Genomic DNA, 26,948 nt, shown 5'->3' with positions numbered 1-26,948 from the left:
ATATTAGGAAGTTGTAATGTTATGCCTGATCTGTGTATATTAATAAAAAAAAAAAAACAATAACTTCTCAATAAATGTAGCTAATTTTAGTATCAAATCCCTGTTTAACCTCTTTGAAATTATTCATCATTCAACACATAATGTGTCGTCGTTTTGACATAAATCTGTTGTTGTTTATTTAAATTACACATTATTAATATTTACAAAACACAGTCACAGTATGTTTTTATAGCAGCTCATTTTAAAACATTTTAAGCACCTCCTTTCACTCACCATTTATTGTAAAAAGAAAAACAAAATTTTTTGTACCCTATTTGTGGAAAGTGCCTTTTACGTCCCAGAAATAAATGATTATACTAACCTGATTTAACCAGATAAACAAATGACGTTGGTAAGGCCATTTTTGTTTTCTAGGAAATTGCGGCAGGTCAAGGACAGTGTTTTTTTTTTTTACCCCAGTGTAAATCAACCAAGAGCTAAACTTCTGCCAGTTGAGATTATAGTTTGGTGATTATCAGATATCAGTCTTGCTTAATCTTAAGCGGGCTATCAAAGAGCTGCAGATTCTCATCTGTTTTCCTCGCTGAAAAAAGGAAAACTCAGACAATGGGCTGCTTTGTACCATCCTGGAAGGGCTATAACACAGCTTCCTGTTTAACTGAAATAGACCCACGAGAGAGATCTGTGAAACGCTTTGGGTGTTTCGGACAGACCCAGCAAACACAGGCAGGAGACACAATATTCACCACATCTGAAACCACACCAGATATTGCAATGTGGTGATAAACACTAAGCAGTGCTCTATTGTTCGTCTAATGAGAATACCCATAGTTCTCTCTGTGTGTAAATAGTTTAGCATGGCATAGGTCCAGAAGAGAGATGGCTCTGTGAGTGAAGAGTATTGTTTGGTGCAGAACTCAAAGTCACTGTTTACGTTTCCTATATGGACAGACATAGGGCTAGTTCACCCCAAAAAAATGTTTTAATCATTGTTTACTTATCCTCATGTCATTTCAAATTTATTTTGACTGACTTTCGTCCATGGAGCACAAAAGGAGATATTTTGAAGAGTGTTTATGGTGCAGCATAAAAAGCACCATTATAGTAGTTAAAATTTTCTAATGAAATCTTTCTCATTGTGCAAAGGCGGGTGCACACTGTGCGATTTTGGCCACTGAGACAAAGTTTGCAAATCCTAAAAGATTCCTCTGATCCTAGGTTAAAATCTGAAGTATGTGATTGTTAGTTTGACATGTTCACCGGCAGCCGATTAATGAGCACTGCGATCAAATTTTCAGAAATTTGTGTCAGAAGATTTGGCGCACAATCCTGCAGTGTGACTTCTCCTAGGACGACTGTCAAATGACCTTCGTTTTTCAAGACAAACAATGACCAAAATGAGCGCTAGAGATTTCTTTGTAGCAACTATTTCAAACCCGCGTGTATGCAGCTCACTGTCACCGAACGCGTCATTGATTGATGATATAAAACTCCGGACAAGTTTTCTTGCGTGCGTCCGTTTTTAGCGTGCCTTGACTATCATACAGTCTGATATTAATGACAACTTAGATCTTACAGTGTGACATTGGGGGATTATGTTCGTACAGTCTGACAAGGAACAATCGTGAAGGACTATTATAAATCGCACAGTGTGCACCTGGCTTAAGACAGAGTTGCTTCCCTTACTTTAACATTCTCTTTCATTTTCTGCTCAGTCGTTAACCAGGATGGCCAGCCACTCATTGAAGGAAAGCTGAAGGAGAAACAGGTACGCTGGAAGTTCATCAAAAGGTGGAAAACACGGTATTTCACTCTTGCCGGCAACCAGCTTCTTTTCAGAAGAGGAAAATCAGTAAGTATCCCATTCAAAAGATATCGCATTGTATCATTTATGCATTCCTTACCATCAAGCATCTCTAAAAGAAACAGATCACACAAAAATGACCATTTCGTAATAATTTACTTTTACCTCATACTATCTTGTTTCTTCTGTGGAACACAAAATAAGATGTTAGGCAGCTTCTGTTTTCCATACAAGGAAATGCGGACCATGTGACGTTACTGTGCTTTATCGTCGCCATTTTTGTGTCCGCTCACAGCTGCGCAACCGGTTTCAGTCTATGGTCCCAGCAGCCACAACTACCAGAGGAAGATCAACGAAACACTTCTTCCAAGAAGGTTCACAACAAGGTTACAATATACCCGGGATATGTTGTGCAGGTAGCTGTTCTAAGAAACACCAAACTACAATTTTATTAGATCCCAAAGGAGTTAACCTTAGATTGGCGGAATAAAAGGTTGGCTTCGATCAGAAGAGACCACTATCAGCCAAACAGCAATGCACAACATTAATAAGTACTGGGACTGTCATATACATAATCGGGATGCCACAATTCTCAATATAATATTGAACCGTTCGATACGGCATTCACGGTTCAATACGCGCTTGTGAATTGCGTTTTGCATTTAATTAATTATTTTTCTACAAATTCTATAATTTGCCTCCATCCCAATACTGAACAACACGACATTCACATCACACGTTAGTTAGTTATACTCACGGAACACTATAGTTATTCACAATCACGAAAGTTCATTATTTGCATGCATTTTACCTTGCCGGTTAAACATTTCATTCGCGTGCTTATGCACTGTTTTAACATGCGCTTTTCCGAGCGTGTGCACTAAACGCCTGTCAAACACGCGATTACTGGACTAAGTAGTCTTACTGCGCTAATACTGTCAAATACACACAAGGTTAACATAAACACAGTCGGTTATGTCTAAAGTGAAAGTAAAATCGGCGTGTGTCTGTATATTAGATGCACGCAGGTTTTAAATTGACAGCAGCGCAGCCTAGTAAACACGCTGTCCTTAAAGGGACAGTTCACCTCTATGTCATTATTCTCTAATATTGTTCCAAACCTGTATTCATTTCTCGATGACAGAATGTTCATTTTTGAGCAAACTATCCCTTTAAATGTTAATACAACAACAAAAGACAGAGAAAATCACTCACTGCTCTTGACTGAAAAACTTTAATACAGTAGCTTTAATAAGAATCAATGTATTTTATAGTGAAGTCTATGTAGTGTTTTATTTTTACATTTATTCATTCAATTTCATACTTAAATGCTGCTGAACAGGTCTGAGCTGCCAGTGTAAATCTTTATATATATTTATTTTATATTATACAATATACACGGAGAAGTGTACAAGGGTTTTTTTTAAGTAAAGTTTTAGGTTTAAGTAAGGTTTTTCAATTCTTTTAAGTAAAATTCTTTTAAGAACCAAACAGATAGAGCAACCAATGACTACCATAGTAGGGGTAAAAATACTATGGTAGTCAATGGTTGCTCTATCTGCTTTGTTACAAACATTCTTCAAAATATCTTCTTTTGTGTTCAGCAGAACAAATAAACTCATACAGGTTTGGAACAACTTGAGGGTCAGTAAATGATGACAGAATATTCATTTTTGGGTGAACTATCCCTTTAAGGGAACGACGATACGATCGCAAATGGTCAAGCAAGGAAACATACACACGAACATATTCAAGCAAAAGCCAGCATATATTAGTTCTGTGAAACAAAACAAAATCAATGTTACTCGCCTATCGAGAAGAAATAAAGCAACCTCGGCCTTCGCTACTTGAGTTCTCTCCAGCGCTGGAAAGCTGATACTTCTTGCCTGATCGTAAGCCTTCTTTTGTTCCACTGACGTCTTCCACATTTGTTTTTGTATCTGCCATCTCTCTCTTTCTGTCGTCGCTCGGCTAATGTCCATCCTGTGTTGTGTCTTTTGAATAATGATGTGCACTGAGCGCTCTCTTCTCACCACCATTAGTAGAAACGCCCCTTACTGATGATTGGCAATAAGTTTGTTTTGGTACTCGGCCCAAGACACTTTTCTAAAGCATTTTTGAAATACCACTTACCCCACCTTTAATTCTCTTCAGCTTCAGCACGCTCAAACAGCAATGATGTTTAACAGTAATTTAAAGATGTTTACTATTTTTTCAAATAACATTGATACATTTAGTTTTAAATAACTAGCACTTGTATTGTTCTTGTATTATTTTCATCAACAACATGGTTTGATTAAAATAATTTCCTTATTGCCCGTGCAGAGGATATTTCATTTTATTAATCCATGGCACATGCATTTTGCTTATTTATATGTAGCCTAAGTAATGTTGTCCAACGACTTGCATTTAGGCATTTTATTGTATTTTATTTTTATGTTAGGCAATAGATTTTTTAGTAACACTTTCTCTGGTGTATGGCTGAATGTCCGGAAAAGTTAGTTCTGTCAGGTCCATTAAGTCAAGAACACACAAACAATAATAATAATTAAGATTTTTTTATTGAATAGATTGCAAACAAGTTGATGTTCCTGAATTGAAATTTGGCGGTATGGCTCTGTTCAGGGAGTCCTCTGACCTTTCATGAGCACCATGAAATAGCAGAGAGTCAGAGGACAGCAGCAGCAGCAGCATTAGGGAACGCTCACAGTTTAGGACTGAGAGCTAAAATATCCCCCTGTGAACAGAGCAGGCAACATGACAAAAGCAAAATGCCACGTTATGCATAAGGAGGAGCTGGGGAGGTGGCGGGCAGCAGTAGCGAGCAGCAAGCATGTATGAGCAAACCGAATGTGCTTTAAATAGGGCGCCTTGTTTGAGCTTTGGCCATTGAGCAGCGAGGGGAGTTAACCAGCTAATGCAGCTCAGCTGAAGCAGATCAGCTGGAGCAGATCAGCTGACGGGACAGTGTTGTTACAAATAACATAGCAGCGTCTTGACTACCTGGCCTGCCAGAACTGACGCTGACACTCAATTTAGTGTCGCAGATTTTAAAGGTGAACTATGTAACATTTTTGGAGTTAAAATATCCAAAAACCACTAGGCCAGTGTTATATATTTTGTTCAGTTGAGTACTTACAATATCCCAAATGTTTCCAACTATTTGTAAATCGTGAGATATTACTATTTTAACCAGGGAACCGAGACGTGTGAGGGAGTCGCCTGTCGATTGCGTCATATCTGCGTTACCCTCAGTTATTTTGCAGAAACGCTTTACTCTCACTGCAGTGTGAACAAGTGTCATTGCAGCCGCCGAGAGAACGCACAGAGTAACGTCAAAACATCATTTTCAACAGACTCAGATGTATCTAATATGATAAACAGAGCTCCGTTACCTCATACTTATGACCGGAAAAGCGGAAATGGCGCCGGCGTCTGTGTCATAATAAAAGCTCCAGTGGCCTTGCTCAGCTCCACAACCCTCGGCCCTGCTCTGCTTCATACTACTGTAACGTTAATAATCACATCCATGAGCATGATTTCTGCCCGAGTCCAATCCCGATTCTTTTCCACTGGCTGTGAGGTGAAGACCACATGTCCCAAGATTCTGCGCTCAAACGTGGCGTCATCAAAATGCGCTTTTGTTTTGAACAGGCAACCTCTAGTGGACAGAAAAGTTACATAGTGCACCTTTAAGGGACAAAACACAATTGGAGTAATAAATAAGAATCACAACCAATAACAAATGTTTTTTACAAATATCAATTTTTTTTTAATCTAGAATGTGCTGTGTGCATTGCCATGTCGGAAACAAAAATGGCGGCAAGCATAGCGGAAGTGACATCTTCGGTACCCATGAATACTGTCAAGCTTAAAGGACAAAAGATCATAAACATAGCCTATACAATTTTTGCGGTATGTTCCAGATCTTCAGAGAACCAAGGCAAATTTTAAGTTGCTTGCGCTCTCTTGACCAACATCATTGATACCAAATGCCCTTGTGTCATGTGACTGATCACGAAGTAGCAAGTTTGAAAAACATAACAACAGCTAAAAGCAATGCCAGTTAAAAGTGAACTGTGACCTAAGCAAAGCTATTGTATTGCTTCAAAAGACCTGGAATAAGTTGTATGGACTACTGAACGTGAACATGATCAACAGCAGAGTCCTGCACGGGTCCGATTTTGAAAACCCGTACCCGCAGTGCTTAAACCCGCATCCGACCCGTTTTCCGACAACAGCACTAATTAAAATCCGCACCCGACCCGACCCGCTTAAAATAGAACCGACACCCGACCCGCACCCGCAATAAAATCAGTTTAGCATATCACATTATTGACAGACTTACAAAAATGTTTATTGCCAGCATACAGAAGTTATTACACGACCATTAACACAAGGACAACTTCTGCCGGGAGCTTAACGTGGCTTAATGTACTGTTATTAAGAGACCAAACTCAGTAAACATAATACTAATAACGCACATTTGCGGCTATCTTTTCTTAAACTCCTCATGATTCATCTTGACGGCTGCAGTGCAGGCAGAGCGCGCGCGCGGTTGTGATTCTTCTGTGAGGATGAACTGATATGGATTTGAAATTATTTTATCAACTTGGAATACAGGCAAGGCATATTTTTGTATTTTTAGGAACACATCTACAATATACATGCATATATTGTTTATATATAGGCCTATATTCGTTTGCACGTGACTGTTTTAAAACCGTGTTTAGACCCGTGTTTCTCCCTTGTCCGACCCGACCCGACCCGCACCCGCATCCGACACAGTAGGATGTTTTTCACCCGTTTCAGCAATATTCGCCCATATTCGCCTGCACACCCGTGCAGGACTCTGATCAACAGTGTTCCGAAACAACATCTGTGTCAAGCGATTCTGTAATCTGGCAACTAAAAAGTATGTTAAATGTTTTATTTTTTGAGCCAATGGCTAACTTGGATTGTATTAGTCTAGAGCCCTGCTTTCTGGAAGATGATCATTATCTTTCAAAAACCTATGACTTAATCTTGAGATTCGCCAAAGCTATTCCTGAAGGGAATTACATGAAATAAATAAAACTAAAATGGCCTGTCAGAATCTCACTGTTGCATTTAAACAAGGCAAAGCCCCAATTTACTATGCGTCCATATAACTTTGAGCCATATTTAAGATTGTGCAAAGGAGAATTCATAACCAAAGCCATGACGACATGCAAACTGTGACTACAAAGCTAAGATCAGTTAGTCTCACAGCATTCTTACACAAAGCCAGCAAAAGCTTTTTTTTGTAAAAACTAATTAATTTGTCAGAGCTTGATTTACTGTAAATTTTACTCTGAAAAAGCGAGTCATTTCAGCGACTCTGAAAAGTCATTTCATTTTGCAAAGTCTTGACACATCTTTATTTTATCAGGCATGGCACAAACGATTTTGAGGACAATTTGGCATCTTATTTTGTTTTTTATTATGCCTTTAATTTGCTTGCAGATCTGCTGTTTTTCTTTCATTTTAATGGTGCTCTTTCTAATCAGTGTACACAAACAACAATAAGCTTTATTTTTGGCAAACTTTGTGCAGTGACTCTTAAAAACATGTTGTGGGACAGGAAGACCAATAGAGCAGGAGAATTGTGACCATGGATGCTGTGAGCCAACATAAACCCCATCCCAAATCACATATGCATTACAAGTAGGGATTAGTTACAATGGTTGACTAGTATCTAAACGACCCAAATTTTGTGAAAAATAAGTGTGCTAAACTCTATTGAATGTGCACTTGTAGTGTACTTGAAATATTAAAAGTATATATTTTTTAAAACTGTACTTGCAGATACTATAACATTGATGAAATAAAAGGCCACTTAAGTGTTCTTAAAGCTACACTGTGTAACTTTTTTAGTTTATTCTTAGCTAAAAACACTTAGTTCTTTCAAAAATATATGTGCTCATTAATGTATATTTACTTCTTTCAAGTAATAAAGTATTCTCGTAAGTTTATAATATGCCATTGAAAATACATACGGGTAAGGGGTTCGAATGCGGGTCGCCATGTTGCCCCTCCATCTTGAAAGTACATCAGCCAAAGAGGGACATACCCGTGAATTCAAGCTTTGCCTTTCGCGTTTTAACACTCGATGGCACCGTGTCGAATGTGGACAAGGTCGAACTGGAAGCCATATTAATCTTGGACTAAATCGGCCACTGTAGGAGTTAAAACGAAATCGTAATTGAGAGGAAGAGAAACTAATATTCACTGGATGGTCATATACCTTTTAACCGCTAGATGGGGGAAAATATCACACAGTGTAGCTTTAAAGAGAGTAGACTATTATGGCTAACACACTTAACACACACACACTTATAACACTTAATGTCAAATTAAAAGTTTTACTTCAAAGCACATTTTAAATCATGATGGTTTAATATTTGTTTTTCAGTTGCAGTTTTTTTTTATTGTTTTATGATGTTTCCTGGGGTGCACTTTTGGAATGCTTTTTACATCAAAAATTGTCATAATTTATAAATAAAAGGCATTTTTCCGACCCTGATTTTAGCCCTCTGCTCTGAACGCTCTGTTTTAAGGGGCGTGTCCACTGTGAGAGTTCAGTAAAAACACCCACTGCTGTGATTGGCTAACGTCTTTCCATTTGAAATAGTATTACTCTCTCTTTTAGCGCGTTTTTACTATTACACCTCTCATGGTTAACTAATCATGAAAAGTGTTGCATTAAATTTAGATCTATGGCATTATATTTAGATTGTGGCATGAAAGGTTGCAGTGATGATCATTGTAGCCAATCACACACATTTTGAGCGCATGAAAGCAGCGATCTCGTCATTGCAACTCAGTTTCTGTACACTAACGAATGCTTTCATCTTCACTAACAGTACAAACGTGATTCATTAAGAGATTCGTTGAATAAAACGGGAGTCACTGATAAACTCTTGCAGTTTGATTGACAGGTTCAGCACGTGCTGCTCCAATGATTGCAAAGGGAGCTTTCTTTGATCGCTTTCTTTATAGAATTTAATCGCTGTTAATTAACAGATTATTTTCATCCTACTAAGAGAAACAACGCAAGTCGATGTTTAGTCACTGGTCTGATTTACTGACACACAGATAAAGAACATCTGACTACATGAATCATCATATTTCAGATCAGGCATTAGTATGAACACAGTTACTTACATGTTGCATTACTGTTGAACCCAGTCACTGCACAATATTTTGAAATCCTTAACGGCATGTATATTGCTTTGTAGCTCGATGGTTTAACGCTAGGCCTATGTTACATGCGCGAATCGGTGGGCGGGGCTAAACAGGCAGTGATGAAGTAGGCGTTGATCTTCTTCTGCAGAGGTGGTGTTTCACCACACGATGACGTCAAGGTGTGGCATATTCTGAAATCAATAATTTGCTGGGCCTGGTGTCAATAAAAGCTTTTCTTTGACTAAAAAAGAAAGTTTTCATCTCTGAAATTTACAGGATATTATTATATTACCATGACCTTTTATATATCAAAAGCTCAAGGGAAAGTTGATTTTCTCAATTCATGACCCCTTTAAAGAACTTATTTAGATTTTTGACTGAAACACATGTAAATTACTTGATTATAAACTATAGTGTTATTGGATATTACATTTAAAGTTAATATATTTAAAAACATTTACTAAATTGCAACTACAAATATATTTAAATAGATGACATACAAGTTTCAATAGAAATTACATTATATAAAGTATATTTTATTTAACCATAAGTGCTTCTCAGTTCATTCAGCAGTACACATTAACCATATTTCAAGTAATTATGAAATTACATAAAAAGTTGTCCTACTTAAGTGGGTCAAAAAAGCTAATTGCATTTAATATAAATTTAAACTATTATGCATTTTCATTTAATTGCTGCTAACAAAACATTACATTAATTTTGCACTGAAGAATGTTCTTTTAAAAGTATAAATTCCGTGAAGTACTCTTTTTAAGAGTATGCTAAAGTATACTTTTTCACAAGGAAAGAAATGCATCTGCGTGGAAAGGCATCTTTCAGGTGAACCTGAAACTAAATTGAGTAGAAATTCAGCACAGGTCTGAGTTTGCAATCTGACTTAATTATCGTAAATACGAGTTTCCAAATTAAAAATTGGATATGAATGTCCTCTCAAATTGTATTTACCACTGGGAAGCTCTGGGATCATATTGATACTCAAGTTTTCGAGTTGGGCCAAACATTTTAAACATGGCAGAGGGGAGAACAACTGCTGCTGTGACTGGTAATTTTTTTAATTCGTTTTTTCCACACTACAGCTATATCGCCTTTTCTTGAAGTTAAAGTAGTGCATAATTACATATATGAATAATCATTTGAAGCATATTGTATGTTTTATAAACAGCTAAAATAGCCTGTATTTGACTGATTCCAGAATTGTCAGCAAGCTGACTAGATAGATTGCGTGGTGAATGTTTATATTGTAGTCAATGAATCGGACGCTAAATATCATTTTGGCTTTAATAAGAAAATCCCTATAAAGCCCCTTGAAGGAAAACCTGCAACCTTAGCTGAAAAAAGCTTAACACCTGCTAACTAGGCTTGCTGCGATAGCACTGTTACCAGTGTTAAACTGTGTTCACCCGCACACACCAATTACATCACTTGTCCACCGCGGCAGTGTTTTTCAGTTAGAGAACAGACACTAAAATTAAAAACTGAATGCGTCTGCTCAATTCAGTGTGAGCAGAACGAGTGTCGCAGCACAGATCAGCAGCAGATCTCATTTATTCACGTGACGAGAGTAAGGCGAGCTGACTGACGAGACAATGACGGAGTTGAGTTGGTTTCAAAACAAAATGTAAAAGCACCTATTTGGCAATATTTGGGATTTAAGCCCAATGCTAATAGGGAACCTGCAAATATTAAAGGAACATGGCACTTAAAAAAAAAAATAGGCTCATTTTCCAACTCCCCTCGAGTTAAACAATCGTGTTTTACCGTTTTTGAATCCATTCAGTCAATCTCTGGGTCTGGCGGTAGCACTTTTAGCATAGCTTAGCATAGATCATTGAATCTGATTACACCGTTAACATCTTGCTCAAAACAATTACCAAAGAGATTCGATATTTTTCCTATCTAAAACTTGACTCTTCTGTAGATAAATCGTGTACTAAGACCGACAGACAATGAATAGTTGCGATTTTCTAGGCCGATATGGTTAGGAACTATACTCTCATACTCTCATCGGTCTTAGTACACAATGTAACTACAGAAGAGTCAAGTTTTAAATAGGAAAAAATATCGAAACTTTGGTCCTTTTTTTAGCGAGATGCTAACAGTCTAATCAGATTCAATGATCTATGCTAAAAGTGCTACTGCCAGACCCAGTGATCAACTGAATGGATTTGAAAACGGTAAAGCTCAACTGTTTACCTCTAGGGGAGTTGGAAAATGAGCCTATTTTCAAAAAAAGTGGCGTGTTCCTTTAAAGAGGCAATCTGTTACCTTTGCCTGATGAAGGTGGCAGCATCCAGAGTTAACACTTCTAATTTGCACACACTCCTTCATGGTGTATGCTATTCGTTTTGTTAATTAAAGATATATTTAACATAAGCAAGTTTGTAATTGTACTGTTTTGTTACTGTAAATTTCATTAAGAATAATAATGAACCCAGCCTTCAAGCAATTGCCGCCCCCGAATGGCCACTAATTCGAAAGTAAAATGCACACGGCCGCACAGGCATTCATAAGTGATTTAAAAGCGAGGTGGAAAAGAAGGAAAAACTCCCCAAAAGAAATTTGTCAATGGAGGAGAGGCTTCACTAAACTGAATAAACTGGATAATCTTCAACACGTTTGCGCTTAAACGTTCGCTTTAGATTGATTTATTACACCGAAGAAAAAAGCTGTTTTATAAGAGAAGTCACAGACAATTGCACGACAGGTATGATTCAGTTGACGGCACCTCTCATTTATTTCTATGGTATCCGCAAACAGTGATTGACTGTCGCACAACTCTGAAAGCAATTCAATGATTTCAAGGCTGTAATGTGATGGGTTTATCAAGGCACATGTGATCCAAGTTAGTCGTTACGATTTTTCCAACGGTAGAGCCACGGACCCTGGTATCTCCCAATTATAAGACCATCTCTGCCTCCATGAACTGAGCTGAGTGTGTCAGATAAGAGAGACCCAGGACCAGGATTGAAAACCACTGGCTGTGGTCCATTCAAACCTACCTGAATATTAGAGTGTAAAACATTAGCTCTGATTGATGCCACTTTTCCCTCTTGTATTCACAGAAGGACGAGCTGGACAACAGCACAATTGAACTTAGCAAAGTGCAAAGCGTTAAGGTGGTTGCTAAGAAGAGGCGTGACCGCGGGCTGCCCAGAGCCTTCGAGATCTTCACCGACAGCAAATCCTACGTGCTGAAAGCTCAAGATGAGAAGCATGCGGAAGAATGGCTGCAGTGCATCAATGTGGCTGTGGCCCAGGCCAAAGAACGTGAGAACCGCGAGGCCACCACATACCTGTGATGTCTGTTCTGCAGAGGATGCTGTCATACGAACTGGCATATCAAGCCACATTGGTACGTCTTATTGCCAAGTTATGTCATTACAATGGTTTATCAACATCAAAGACAAAGGCCTTGTCTCAAAAGCCACCTTCTGCTGTTGCAGCAATCCTCCACCTAAATTCTTGCAATAGTAAGTCACAAAGACCGTCGGTCAGTATTTTGGAGGGTGGGCTTTGCAATGGGTGTCAAGGGCCTTCTGAATCATGAAATGATCAATGGGACTTCTCGGACATACGATAGGAAAGGGCACAAGGCTACAAGTCAACAAAAAGTGCGTCATTTGGGACATGACCAAAGAAAACAGTGGCATACCATGTAACTGAGCAACATTGCACTGTTTGTTCCACACTTCGCAGTGACAGTCGTTCTGTGGGTCTTATTGTACTGTTTTGAGAACAAAAATTATGATTTATTTAATCTTTGTCTTCCGGAAAAGTATAGAAGACTTACTCAGTGTCAGCTGTAATAACTTAAGTTAGGGCTGTCATGGTCAACATGTTAACGCATAAAATAAATATGTTTAACGCTATTAATTGTTTAACCCTAGAATGCATAAACTGAAAAATCTACATTAATGCATAAAGGGGGTCAAAGTGACCTGCAATGGAATTAATGGTTTTCTTCCCGCATTTCTCACACACCATGTGAAAATGATCTTTGCAGACAGAGACCGAACATATCACATAACCTGCACCTTTCTAAGCATAACTTTTGGGCAGAGTTTGCAGCTCTTTCTTTGTTTGGGCCTTCAGCTGGCCTTTCTCTACTCATCTACTGCATCTGAAATCACATACTGAGTAGGTTCTACATTTGAGAACTTCATGACTGTTAAAAAAAGTATGCTTGTGTATAGTATGAATACAGTATCATCAGGCATGAATGTGTGTAGTATGAATGCACTCTGAATGTTCTACATCTGGCGCCATGTTAGCATTGACATGAGCTAGTGAGCTAGTGAGTGAGTGAGTGAGTGAGTGAGTGAGTTGTTGTTTCCCTGTCATTCATGACTCCTCTCCCATGTTCTATGGATTGGGTGTGAACTTCAGAATCATGGCAGAAGAACTAGGCCATTCGGGTACTTTTTTGGCCTACTGTTTTATGAGTTCTGTGAATTCAGACATACTACACATTTCACATACTGCTTTTCACCTGCTATATGGAGATATTATATTCAGAGACAGGGTTGGTGTCTGAGGCAAATTCTTGGCTCAGAGCAAAAAAGCCACAACAGGTTTTTAAGTAATCCATAAAATTTAAAGAAAATCAATGTTGACAAAAAGGTATCCAAAAATATGGCGTTTAGTCAAAATTCCATAGGAAATGAATACGGGCCAATATGACCCCCTTTATGCATTTTTGGGGTAGTGATACAAATGATAAATTTTTCCTATGACCAAGATATATGAAAATGACATTTGAATGAAACTTTTTTTTTTTTTTTTTCAAATAAACAATTTTTTCATTGATAAAAAATATTTTTAAAACCACAGCATGCTGGGTCAATTTGACCCCCTTTATGCACCATTACCACATTTATTAAATTTAACGTTATATACTATATTTGGTGTCATTTAACTTTTTGAGAAATATAAAATCTGTCCTTTTTATGTGCAAGTGAGATGAGGAACATTTATGACACAAGCAGCATCCACATAAATGTCTTCTTATTTTATCTGCTTCCCTTTAAAATGAACTGAATGCGTTAACATGTTAACTACTAGTGATGCATCGAAATTATTATTTTTTATTACACGGCTCTGTGGAATACTTGATTCTGATTGGTCAATCGCGCATTCCAGTGGTATGTTATTCCCAGATAACAACCGCAAAAGTAAATAACACAAGTTCATCTGGGTACTACGAGTTATCATGACTGGTACTACTTATATGCTTAACGTGTCACTCCGCTGTCGTTGACTGTCTGGCTCCATCTTGTGACTGAAAAACACTTAACCACCATGGGTTACAATGGAAGACTTCAAGGGTTAGTCCACCCAAAAATGAAAATTACCCCATGATTTACTCACCCTCAGGTCATCCTAGGTGTATATGACATTCTTCTTTCAGACTAATAAAATCGTAGTTATAGTAAAAAAGTCCTGGCTAATCCAAGCTTTATAATGGCAGTGATTGTTGTGCTGTTTTTAGAAGTCCATAAAATAGCATCTGTCTGTCAAATAACGTGCTCCACACGACTCTGGGGGGTTAATAAATGCCTTCTGAAGCAAATCAATGAGTTTGTGTAAGAAAAATATCCATATTTAAAACTTTATAAAGTAAAGTTTCGGCCAATCAAAATGCTTACACTACCAGTTACGCTCGTCAGACGTAGCATAGCGTAATTGCGAGAGGCACTTTCAACAGTTTTTTCCATGGAAGGGGATCGGCCAGAACTTTACTTTATAAAGTTTTAAATATGGATATTTTTCTTACACAAACGCATCGATTAGCTTCAGAAGGCCTTTATTAACCCCCCAGAGCCGTGTGGAGCACGTTATTTGACGGGCAGATGCATTTTTTATGTACTTCAAAAACAGAGCAACAACTACTGCTATTATAAAGCTTGGATTAGCCAGGACTTTTTAAATATAACTCTGATTTTATCCGTCTGAAAGAAGAATGTCATATACACCTAGGATGACTTGAGGGTGAGTAAATCATGGGCTAATTTTCATTTTTGGATGAACTATCCCTTTCAGCATTAATTTCAACATATATGGTAAAAACATCTTTTTGGCAATAGATAAAGGCTTAAAGCAGTTTGGAACTGTTTTTCTTCACAGAAGCTTTGCATAAGAGCTAATAAAATATTTAAACTCAAGACAATATTTTGTGTCTAATTTAATAAGCGGGATAATGTACATCCAGCCGGTTGTTATCGCAGAATAAACCCCTTCAGAGTGACGCAAGACCCGCGATAACAACGGGCTGGATGTACATTATCCCTTACTTACCAAAACACTGAAACCAAAATTAACGTTTTCATGACATTTACGCAAGCATATACATTAAATAATGAAGAAAACAGGTTAAGTAAAAATATAATGAATATGCATTATATAGTGCATATTTAATAAAACTAGCTGCCTATCAAGCTCTGAACAATTAATAGCTTTCCTGAGGTAAATGTAACATTGTGTGACATTGTTTACAAGCTGTTTTATTGACATCTTTCTACGTTAAAACACATGAAAGAGCATCAAAACTAAATGTATTCTTTGAATTTTGTAATAAAAATTACAGTATTGGACTTTGTTTCATATCAAAAATAACAAAGGACCAAGCTCACTGTGATTATTGGATGGTAGGTGTGCTACATATAATTTTTAGTGAAGTTTGTTCACGCATCAGCTGAAAACGGCATAGACTAGAAGATCTCCGTTCAAGAAAAAAGCAGCTTCATTAAAAACAGGAAATCGATAAAGTCAATCCCTCCCTATCATATACACAGTTGACGTTTATTTGTTACTTATCAGCCATTGGAGAAGCACTAATTAATCATTACCTTTTCGCTTGCCGAAATTTCGCTGCATCACTACTACAACTAAATACAACCATAAATTGTTTCATTAATTGACAGCCCTACTTACAGTAAGTCTTCATAATCTTGAATTTTACTGCCAGCTTCCCTGTGCTCCCAGAATACAGCAAGGGCCATCTTGAAAGCAATAACATGATTCTACATTAAGCACTCAGTTGTCAAAACATGCGGACGGTTACAACATACCGCAATAAAAGAATTAAGCTGGATTGATTTTACAAAAAAAAAGGACCAAAAGCATCTAGAAGTGCCTCTAATAATCAGCACATGAAAGCATTCACCGCTGGGGATATAAATGTATAAATGGAGTGGCAAAACAGAGCTTTGTACACAATGTTCTCTGGCCACAGGAACTTGCGTGTCAGTAATGTTGATCAATGTCTTCTTGAATAACACAGAGGACCTCTCCGAAGTTCGAGGGAACTGCAGTACAATGGCGGTGAAAGAAATTCGCTGCACTGGTATCTGTTTCCGAGCTGTTTGGTGCGCAACTGTGGGCTTTTATATCTCTTTCACCGCCATTGTACTGCGGTTCCCTCGAACTTCGGAGAGGTCCTCTGTGTTATTCAAGAAGACATTGATCAACATTACTGACACGCTCGTTTGCTGGCAACAGTTTGTCCTTTTTTCTCTACGATTTTTACCAATGGATGAATACTAATTATATTGTACAGTAACAATGACAGTAACAAGCCTTTTATTTATTTATAGTAATAACTATTTGAGTCAATCAGTCTGCCGTGTGATAGATGGGTTATTTATGGGTCAATTATGATTAGATTCAGAGAGAACAGAGGATGAAAATTGTCAAATCAATCAAAATTCAATCATTTTTCTTATTCAGTGTTGGTGTAGTTACTGCATTTAGTTTTTTGTAGATCATGTATCTCAACATGCTAATCGGGGTATTAATAAAGCCCAGTTTATGTGCAAGCGTTGTTTTGGTGCCCGGTTCAATAAAGGAGTTAAATTAGGTAATAGCTCAAACATACCCACAAAATTTGTGCTGAACACAATGTGCAACATGGTGCAATCCCCCACTGTGCAGTTTGATTCTGACTGCTAGGTTGTGGAGAATAAATAACAAACCTAATTTACTTTGAGTGTGGTGGCTAAAAACATAATTTAAATATTCACAACGTTGCGATATTTCAGCACATTTAGGTTAAACTGGAATAAGATGCAAGTTTTATGCTGAAAATATGCATACCATGCATTGTGAAATTGCTCCAGCCTTGTCTCATTGTTTATACGTAGGTATTAATACGCAGCATTTACAGTTACAAAACGTACGGTTTTGTATGTTTGCATAGATGCTGAAGCGTAAAATATGAATGTATTGACAAAGTAAACATGTTTATAGCTAAAGAAACATAAAATATTTACAAATCTTTAAGATATTTGTATATAATTGTCTTTTTATCATTTTATAGATAAATCTAAGATCCCTTAACCCCCCCCCCCCCCCCCCCCCCCCCCCACAAACCTAAACATAACCATTTTACAGAGATTATATAAAGAATATATAAAACGTAATGGAAACAAATGTAGCCTACAATGACAATTTTAGTAAAAATTGAGCCGCTAATCCCTCTCCTAAATCTCTAAACCTAACCATAAGCATTTCTTAAAAATATCTATAGTTATAAAGAAAAACATAACAGACTGTAAAGATGCTGACATAAGCAGACGAAAACAATGATGTAGAGGACCCAAGTGCAGTTTATTATAATGGTGATAATCCAAAAAGCATGAAACATAAATCATGAGTTAATCTAAAGCATGAAACGCAAAATAAACATGAACTAGAAACTTGACTAGAAACCATAATTCTGGAACATGGAACAGCAATCAAACTTCAATACATGACAAAGTAACATGGAAAACGTGAGGCCTTAAATACACAAAGACTAATGACAACAAGAAACACCTGTGAACAATCAAACAATGAACCAATCACAAAGTGACACATAAACAGGGGAAGCACAAGACATGGGCTGTTTCTCAATTCCAAGAACGCAAAGAACGGGCTTTCGTTCTCGTGGAGACCGGTCTTGCCAAGCGACCTTGACAGAACGGATCTTTGTGAGATTTGAGATGTGCTGTGATCTTGTTGCTCAACTGACCATCCCAGCATATTATAATGGCTAATGCGCAATACATACAACATAACATCACATTAAACGTCACAACCTATTAAAACATTTCTTTCATATTATTATAGACATTATTTTCCACAGTATTTTATTATACAGTGTGTATTTATGAAAATAAGTAGCCTATGTGTTATGCTTTGTCAATGTTAAGATTCTTTTTAATATGCCAATAAAAATACTGCAGGCTTTCTTTACTTTGTCACTTTGTCAAAATTACGCAAAACAAACATATTCACATATACAGTATGTCACATATTTGTGAGCTTAGCGGGAATCTCTTAAGTGAGAACAAGAACATTACAGACTTCCGTACAATGGGCCTCATTCATGAAACTTTCGTAAATATATGAGCAAATTCGGAGTAATATGCGCGTAAAATGGACCTTTACAAAAACTCTCCTCCAGATTCACAAACGCTTCGTATACAATATAGGACACGCGTGCACGCTCATTCAGAATTAGCATAATCCCCGCCCATGAGTTACAACTGCAAATGACGTGTGCAGGAACGCTGTGGAATCTCGTGGACTTCTTTCTCAAGTTTGGCTCCAGTATATTGCATAAATGATAATTGACCATATGCCTTGCAATACATATTAAATTATAATGTGTCCATCAAAGCATTTTAAGCCAGCTAAAAAACGCCTGGTGCTCTTCTGAAAATGGCCAACTGGTGGCGCTTGAGAGCGCTTTGCAAGGGCAGCGTTTTTCCATCTGAGATCCTTTGATTGCTATGAATATGATACAGAATATCCATGACAGTAATGTGTTACTAGTATCTCATTTTGAAGAATATTACTGAATATAAAAAATGCAGTAAAAAGCAGTATTAACTTCATTATTGTTCAGTCTGTGTACAAGTGGGATGATTGGTCGATGTAGTTTTTGTCTCGCCCCTCCTCCACTGTGATTGGACGGCCGGGTAAAAAGTGACAGTGAGGAGCGCTGCCTATTACCCAACGTTGAACAGTAAAAAAACAAAAACAACAATGACGGGGCAAATCAACTCTTTAAATATTATTGTGGTACACAGTGCATCAAAATGCAATGTCGTCAGTTTGCCTAAATTATAACACAGAATGTTCAAATGTTTTACGCAGCGTTTACACGTGGTAGGGAGCAGGTGTAAATTTCTTTCGCACCAACCATAGACTGTAAAAAAATATGGACGTAGTGTCCGTGATGTCACCCATAGGAATCTGATAAGCAGTTTTGAAGCGTAAAACCGTTGCCATCTTGGCAGCGCGTCACTCCTGGATAACAGAAAATGGGCAAAAAGGCGGGACGTGGGCGGAGCTGAAGTGACACGATGACTAACAGACAGCAGATAAATGGCTATCCACCTGTCACTCGAAGTGACCACGCCCTTAATTATGCAGAACTTTAATGCTTTATATAATGTAAACAAATGAGTTATAAAAAAAATTCACCCCCCTCACAGTTGTCATGAAGGGCAAAATTAGCCGTATAGACCAAAACCACAATTTGTACCAGGCTGTAAACATGTTTTATTCTGCTGTAAAGTTGGGCATTTTAACATGGGGCTCAATGAGATTCTGCTCCCTTCTGGAGCCCTACAGCAAACAAAAGATATATTATATGATAAGTAATAGTTAATGTTGAAAATGTTTATTTATTAGGTTTTTAAGTCTTGTTTAAGTCTTTTTAGTCTTGTTTAACATTACCTTTCGAAACAAGTTGGCAGCAGAAGTTACAGAATTAAATCTTATCATTTCATGTAAATGAGTAAACTGAGTTTAATAAATGTGATAGAAAACAATGCCAATGACATGACAATTGAATACGGAAGGATCAAATTATTAATGACACGATATTGATATTCATAAATAAGGATTCGTACACATTGTACGTCTGTAAAGTTGTTCATACGTTAAAGGTCGCGTTTTTCCTGTTTTTTTAAGCTTTGATTGTGTTTACAGTGTGCAATATAACATGTGTTCATGTTTCGTGTGCAAAAAAACACAGTATTTTTCACACAATGTACTTATCTGTATACTGCTGTTTTCACTGTCCTAAAAACGGCCTGAAGATTTCCTTATTCTATGAAGTCCCTCCTTCAGAAATACATAACGAGTTCTGATTGTGCCAGCGGTTCCCGTGTTGTGATTCGACAGCAGCTTAGCGCACGTTGCCCGGAAAGGTCACGCCTTTTACCATAACGGGGAGATGCATGTGCTCAAAGTACAGCGTCCCTGAAGGCCAAACAAAGGTGATTTGACTCCGGGATGAAAATAACAGCGTCTGGACAACATGGCGACAAACACACTCTACATACGCAACCTTGAACGCAACACTTCCTCTTCTCCACGTGGGAAAGCAACAAGACCACGCCCCCTTTTTTGCATATTCTTGTGGGCGGAGGTTAGTCAACAAACTGTTCTACTGACGTCATTAAAGCAGGATGTACAGGGATGTAGTCCAAACCGGCCGTTCGCTGTAGGCTTTGAAAGGGAACTTCTGTTAAATAAAATATATCACTTGGCATTGAACTTTGAGCTTTATAATTTTACAGGTATTATTTATGCTCTAACAGCAACATTACACACTAACTAAAGTTTGAAAAATGGGATCACGAAGAACAGGACCTTTAATAATTTTACATTTTAGATGCTGTCAATACGTCAATATTGTACGTTTTGGTGTCTATACAAATGCAAGTAAATGTATGTGTGGTAGAACCATGCTTCGCTTAAAAGAACATACGAATTCTCATGAGATCACGATATTCCAAAACATTTTTTATCTCTCAATCCTTCCATGTTAGAACAGTTAACCCCAACACATGGACATTTTACTCTAGATTTTATTATTCACAGGGGTCCATTTGAGGTATTACTTTTTAAATAATTGCTAACTTGACAAAGTCATACAACTGACCACTATCATTTTTCCTTTTTTTCCTTTTTCTTTTTGAGGCTGAAAAAAGATCAGCTCATGAATATTTAATGAGGCATGAATTGAGGCTTTTTATGATTGTCCAACGTTGCTAAACAGCATTTCATTGTATCACACTAAACATCGCAAAAGTTACTTAACCCAGGGTTAAATGTAGCTTTAACCCAGGGCTAAAATGTTTAAGCATGGCATGAAGAGCCCTGTTGTAGTTTAAATTTTCAGCATCCAAAAACACAGATGTTTCTTGTTTTGCTTCACAGTGTTCAGTTACTCTGTTTGTTTACTTGAGTTGACAACATAATCCAGTCAGGATGCATGTCAGCATCTTGTAGCATTTATTTAGATCTCACACCCCTAATGGCCCATAACAGATGAGTTTTCAGCTCAGCAAGGTGCTTCAAGGCCACCAGGATGTGTGAAGACCCAAACTGTCTTCTGTCTACTGTCAAAGTCATTTACCAACTATCAACCTTCTCCCGGATAAGACCACTTTTTTCTCATGATGGGGTTTCTGAGCCAAAATCCCAAAATAAAAAAATAAAAAAAAATTTGTTTTTGGTTCATCTGATTTTAAATGAAATTCCAGGCAGCTGTATAAATATATGTCCAATAACATGCTAAATGAAGGTGTGTATATATGCACATGACCTCTGTGATCTGAGTATGGCTTACGTTAGTGTTGTTTCTCCTGAGGGACGAATGTCTATTTACTCTGTATTGAATGCTGGAGGGGTTTGTCCTCTTCATGTGAAATTACTGAACTATGTGTTTTCTCTTTTAAAATAATGGAATGTACAATGAAGGAACTACTGACTGCGAGCACCAATGTTTCAACGATAGTGTGTTTTATATATATATATATATATATATATATTTGTTGTTAACCTGAAATTGATCCTATTTACGTTCTTAAAATTTGTTCTTGTTGTGAAAGAATCATTTGAGTATCTTATTCCAAAGAATTTCAAATTAGCTATGTGAGCTAATAGAAAATGTTCAACACAATGTATCAAACACAATTCACATTCTGACTTTATTCTGTAATGTAACACCCAATTTTGCTGATCATGATTCCCAGTTGATACAATTAAATCCACCCAGAAATGGGTTGAAAAACATACCTTTTCCTTGACTTTTAGAATTTGAGTAATGAATGATTGTGAATATGAAGAGCACAAAATCAAATGTATTTGTTAGTTATTGTAATTCATGTTGTGATCCATTTGGTTAAACTTTATTTCAATGGTCCACTTTAGACATTCGAATAACTGCAAACAACTTTTCAGCATGTCAACTAACTCTCAATAGAGTATTAGAGTTAGTGCTGTTAGGTTAGGGGTTGTAGAATAAGTTGATATGTACTTGCAAAGTTACTTAAAGTCAGTAGAATGTCTGTCGGGGGACCATCAAAATAAAGTGTTAGCAGATAGACAATTTACTAATACTCTAGTGACTGCTAGTTGACATGTACTTGCAAAGTTGCTTATAGTTAGTAGAATGTCTAAGGTGGACCATCAAAATAAAGTATTATTAATTTTTATTTTTTTTTATCTGTATTTATTTCAAGTGTTTTAAACCATTTGACTAAATGCCAAATCAATATCAATTTGTTTCAGATTAATGTTAGTTGACATTTATCCAAAGCGGAAATAGTTTCCTTTAATATAGACATTTATTGACTAATTTACTGAAAATAAAATAAAAACATTTATATTTTGTTTTTCTTTTGTGCATGTTATATGATGACATACAAACTTATTTATTTGTTTCCATAAATAAAGCATTAGCATTATTTATTTGGTAACATTTACTTTCATAAAAACTCTAGGACTAGTTACATTTTAAAGTGCCTCTGTTATGCTATTTTAAAGGTGCAGTGTGTAATATTTATGAGGATTTATTGACAGAAATGCAATATAATATACATAACTATGTTTTCAGTGGTGTATAAAGACCTTACATAATGAACCGTTATGTTTTTATTACCTTAGAATGAGCCATTTCTATTTACATACACAGCGGGTCCCCTTACAGTGAAGTCGCCATTTTGAGCCATCATGTTTCTACAGTAGCCCTAAATGGACAAACTGCTCTACAGAGCGCTAGCTACTCTCTTCTGTCTCAGACGATGACATCTTTGTCCTGTGTCGGCCACCGTAGTTTCTCTATGTGCTTCGAAAGGGAGGGGTGAGCGGTTGCAATTCACAACCTCACCACTAGATGCCGCTAAAATTTACACAGTGCTATAGGTTTACATCCATCCAAGATAAAAAATAAATAAAAAAAACTTTGATTTTCTCATTATATACATTGCAGCATCACCTCTTTTCTCACAATGTCTGAAACGCTTCAATAAAGGATTCAGTCTCACTAAACCCCTCCTTTCTGAAAGACTACTCTGCTCTGATTGGTCAGATGGCCCAGTCTGTTCTGATTGAGGAAACGAAATGCCCATTACCATATCTGAATTTCAGCTTCCTCAGCACCTGTATACACAGTGATACGAACAGTAATGATAGCCTCGGTTTTACTGTATCATTTGGTACCCAAGTCCTCATCCTTCTGGAAGTGTATGCAAAGTGGATTGGCAGAAAACACGAACCAAACTCTTCCAGGCCTCAGCTATAACTACAGTGTTTGAGGGTTGGTCAAAGTAGATGTTGTTCACGGGCAGCCAATGAAGATCATAGGCTGGCATTATGCAAATTTGTTACAAACCTACGTAGGTTTGTGTAGAAAGTAAGACTGGAATTACTGACTTCTTGTTTCAGGCGGTTCAGAATCGTTTCTTTCAATAACATTTTAAATGTATCATTCACTTTGATCTTTTGAACTTTGCAAACCTTTTCATTCACAAACAGCTATTCTACACACTACATGAAAGGTAATATCTGAAAAAGCATAATAAGGGCACTTTTGAAAATCCCCTTCGTAGAAACAGTAATAGTATGTTGGCTTTGTGAAGTTGACCTTTTCCTATTTACTTGAGTAGAGTTTTTCATGTTCTTCACACATCAGACAGAGTTCCCACATTGGTTGTTCATTAAACTGCCGCTGTGTGCCTGAATAGCAGTCACTGTACTGAACACAGAGGAATACACAATATGACGGTGCTTAAACACGATATGACGCCACTTCAGCACCCTTAACTAGACACAGCTTTACCAAAATGTATTCATGTTCAATCCCACCCAACAGACCAGGGAGACACTGGAAAGACTGTGGACCCACTCCAACATGTGCATGTGTGCAAGCAAATTACACCGTTCCTAAAGCCAACTTGAGTTGGGAAAACATGAATAAGACCCTAGGGAGAATAAAGTTCTGTCTGAAATCTTCTCTTGAGTTAACTTGGCAAACAGATTTGTGTTAGGCCTCCCCCACTCAGCATATAGGGATCCTACTGACACCGTGACCTGAAGAAAAGTGAGTACGTTTCCAGTGACAACCAATTTATCTGTCCGAACCGAACACAAAACAGCTGTGCAACGTGACACAATCACTGTCAATCAGAATAGATTTGATATTTAATGTACACTGATGAGGAGCAGGACTTTGGAGGGGGAAAAAATATATTTTTCAAACCATTGGTGCATAGACGCCATTACTCTATGACGCATAGACGTATTGCACAATGAGTTATGAAAAGGTCCAAATATTTCAGCTTTAGGCGAAGAGATGACATCCCCATATCCGGCATCGTGGCAATTACATATACAAATATGCTTATCATCATCATCCTTTTTCATAACTTGGACGAGTGTGACTTCACATTGGACGGGACTACCAAGCATGAGGCCCAGGGATTGACAATATGTCCTGTCACATGTTGCAGATAATTAAGGCACAGTTTTAGAGTTGAAAACGTCTGCATTACCCAAATATGACCTGGGGGGAAAAGATGATTGCCGTTCATTTGTACTAGAATAACAACAAAAATAAGGCTAAGTGGTGTTTGGATTAAAGTAGTTCCGTCTGACCTGTCGCTACTAGTATTTATTGTCTTTGGCTGGTCTGGTTCGCTTGTGCTGTTCTTTCTGCTCGGCTGCGTTTTGGTTTGTTTCTGGATAAGAGGTCCAATAAGTGAAGAAAACATTGATAAATCTTCCTCTTCCTCATTCCAGGCAGCCCTTGATGCCACTGTTAGATCAAATATACTCCTGTTGTGAAATGTTCCGCACTTCGGAAACAAGCATGCAGTCTAACAGTTGTAAATAACACAAGGCAGATGGTAACTCAACAAAAAAAGTAACACTTTAGAATAATGGTCCGTCAATAATAGGTACACTGTAAATGTCAGGGTTGGTTGGGAGAAAAGGGAGCGAGGACTCAATTGCAGGAAGAATATGGTGGTTTTATTAAATAATAAAATAAAACAAACACAAACAAAACACCCACGAGGGGGGAAAACCCAACTTGACATAAACTAAACACAAGGAGCAGGAACATGCAGCATGACAGGGACCTAAAGACAGACAACGATCCAGCACAGGACTACAAACACAAGGAGATTATAAAGGGAACAAACAAGGCAGGGAGAACAGGTGGGGCAAATGAACCAATAATCAGATAACAAGATGGGCGGGGTTGACATTAGACCGGAGACATGACATCAGACCAAACATGACGACACAAGCACATGGCCAGAAATGACAGTAGGCTTGTTCGACTTCACCCAGCGATGCGCAGACCGATCGGCGGCTGACTTGAAGCAGTGCATGCCGGTTAGAAATTTTGTCCGACTTGAGGCAGCGCCGACGCCACGTGACAGTGACGTATGTCAACAAAGTGCCGCGAGAGCGATTCGAGAGCAGCCGGCGATTACAGCCGGTGCAGTTTCTCCAAAGCAGCTGCTCGAGGCTGCACGGGCTCTGATGACGACACAGCCGTTCCACGATTGGCCAGATTCACAGCATGACAGCGATCACGTGTGTTTCGTGTTTATTCTAAAACCTTCAGCTCCACTAATGCGCACAAATCTGTTTTTTATAACAGTAAAACCTCCTTTCATGTAGTTGCGATGTTATATTGTCATGTTTATCAAAATATAACTGATTAAAAACATAGACCCCACTTCATTGATAGTGTAGGCTTATATGTTGAACTTTATTCTTGTAAAAACACACGCTGTATTAAGCAGTGCATAAAGTATTACATGACAATAATGTCTCTGAAACATCTGTGTATTGCCAAATATTGCATTTATTTCACTTCAGCTGATAAAGTGTGCAAACACAGCGCGAGCGTCACCGCGGGAAGCAGAAAGTGTCCGACTTCATGTCTGTGTTTGCAGCTCCTCCCCGCCTGCACGCGGCTACTCTCGCCGATCAGTTGCATCCAGCCGCAGCCGATGTCGAACACACCTAAAAACACAACATGTGATACACAAGACAAGACAGACATGTGACAGTAAATTCTAACAAGTTCAGTTTAACGTTTGGAAACCGATTGCCTTATTTTTGCAAAGCAAACTTAAAGGGAAAACTGAAGTTAATTTAATAATCAGCTAAAAATAAAGAAAGCTATCAAGTTAGTTTAATGCCAATTCTAGTTAACATACTCTAGAATATTTACTAATCTTACTTAAGATTTAATAGTAAGATTACTTCAGTAGTTCCATTTAATTAACAGCGTTATATTATGTTCTGCAAACATCTTAAATACTATTATTCTCAACATAGTTTTAATGTGTCATTTTCAGCTATGGCGACTTAAAAAACTATGTGCAATTGGTTTCCACGTTTTCTTCAATTAAAGTGAATGTATGTTCAGTAGTTCTACTAGCATTTAGGGCTGTAATCAACCAAAGAAAATCTTGGTCGACTGAAGTCCTGAAATTTTCGACTAAAAATCGACTAAAAATGACGTTAGGAAAAAAAAAGTTAAATTAATTAGCTGCGCACTGTGCGCAGTACTTGGTAGCCTTGTTGTCTGCATAAATGAATTATAAATAAACATAAAAAA

General features: G+C 37.6%; 1 protein-coding gene across 1 annotated transcript in view; it reads left to right on the top strand.

The window, feature by feature from the left end:
* Positions 1-13,617, top strand: part of veph1 (ventricular zone expressed PH domain-containing 1) — a 178,747-nt gene extending 165,130 nt beyond the window's left edge. Inside the window, exons 13-14 of the mRNA XM_079825943.1 lie at positions 1,716-1,852; positions 12,094-13,617. Coding sequence (XP_079682069.1) covers positions 1,716-1,852; positions 12,094-12,330 — 374 coding nt within the window. The 3' untranslated portion in view covers positions 12,331-13,617. The remainder of the gene's footprint in view (positions 1-1,715; positions 1,853-12,093) is intronic.
* Positions 13,618-26,948: the final 13,331 nt, after the last annotated feature.

Source organism: Gobio gobio (genome assembly GCF_949357685.1).
Source record: "Gobio gobio genome assembly, chromosome: 9".
NCBI classification, from domain to species: Eukaryota; Metazoa; Chordata; class Actinopteri; order Cypriniformes; family Gobionidae; genus Gobio; species Gobio gobio.
The sequence above is the reverse complement of the archived record's forward strand: the minus strand, read 5'-3'. Positions and strand labels throughout refer to the sequence as shown.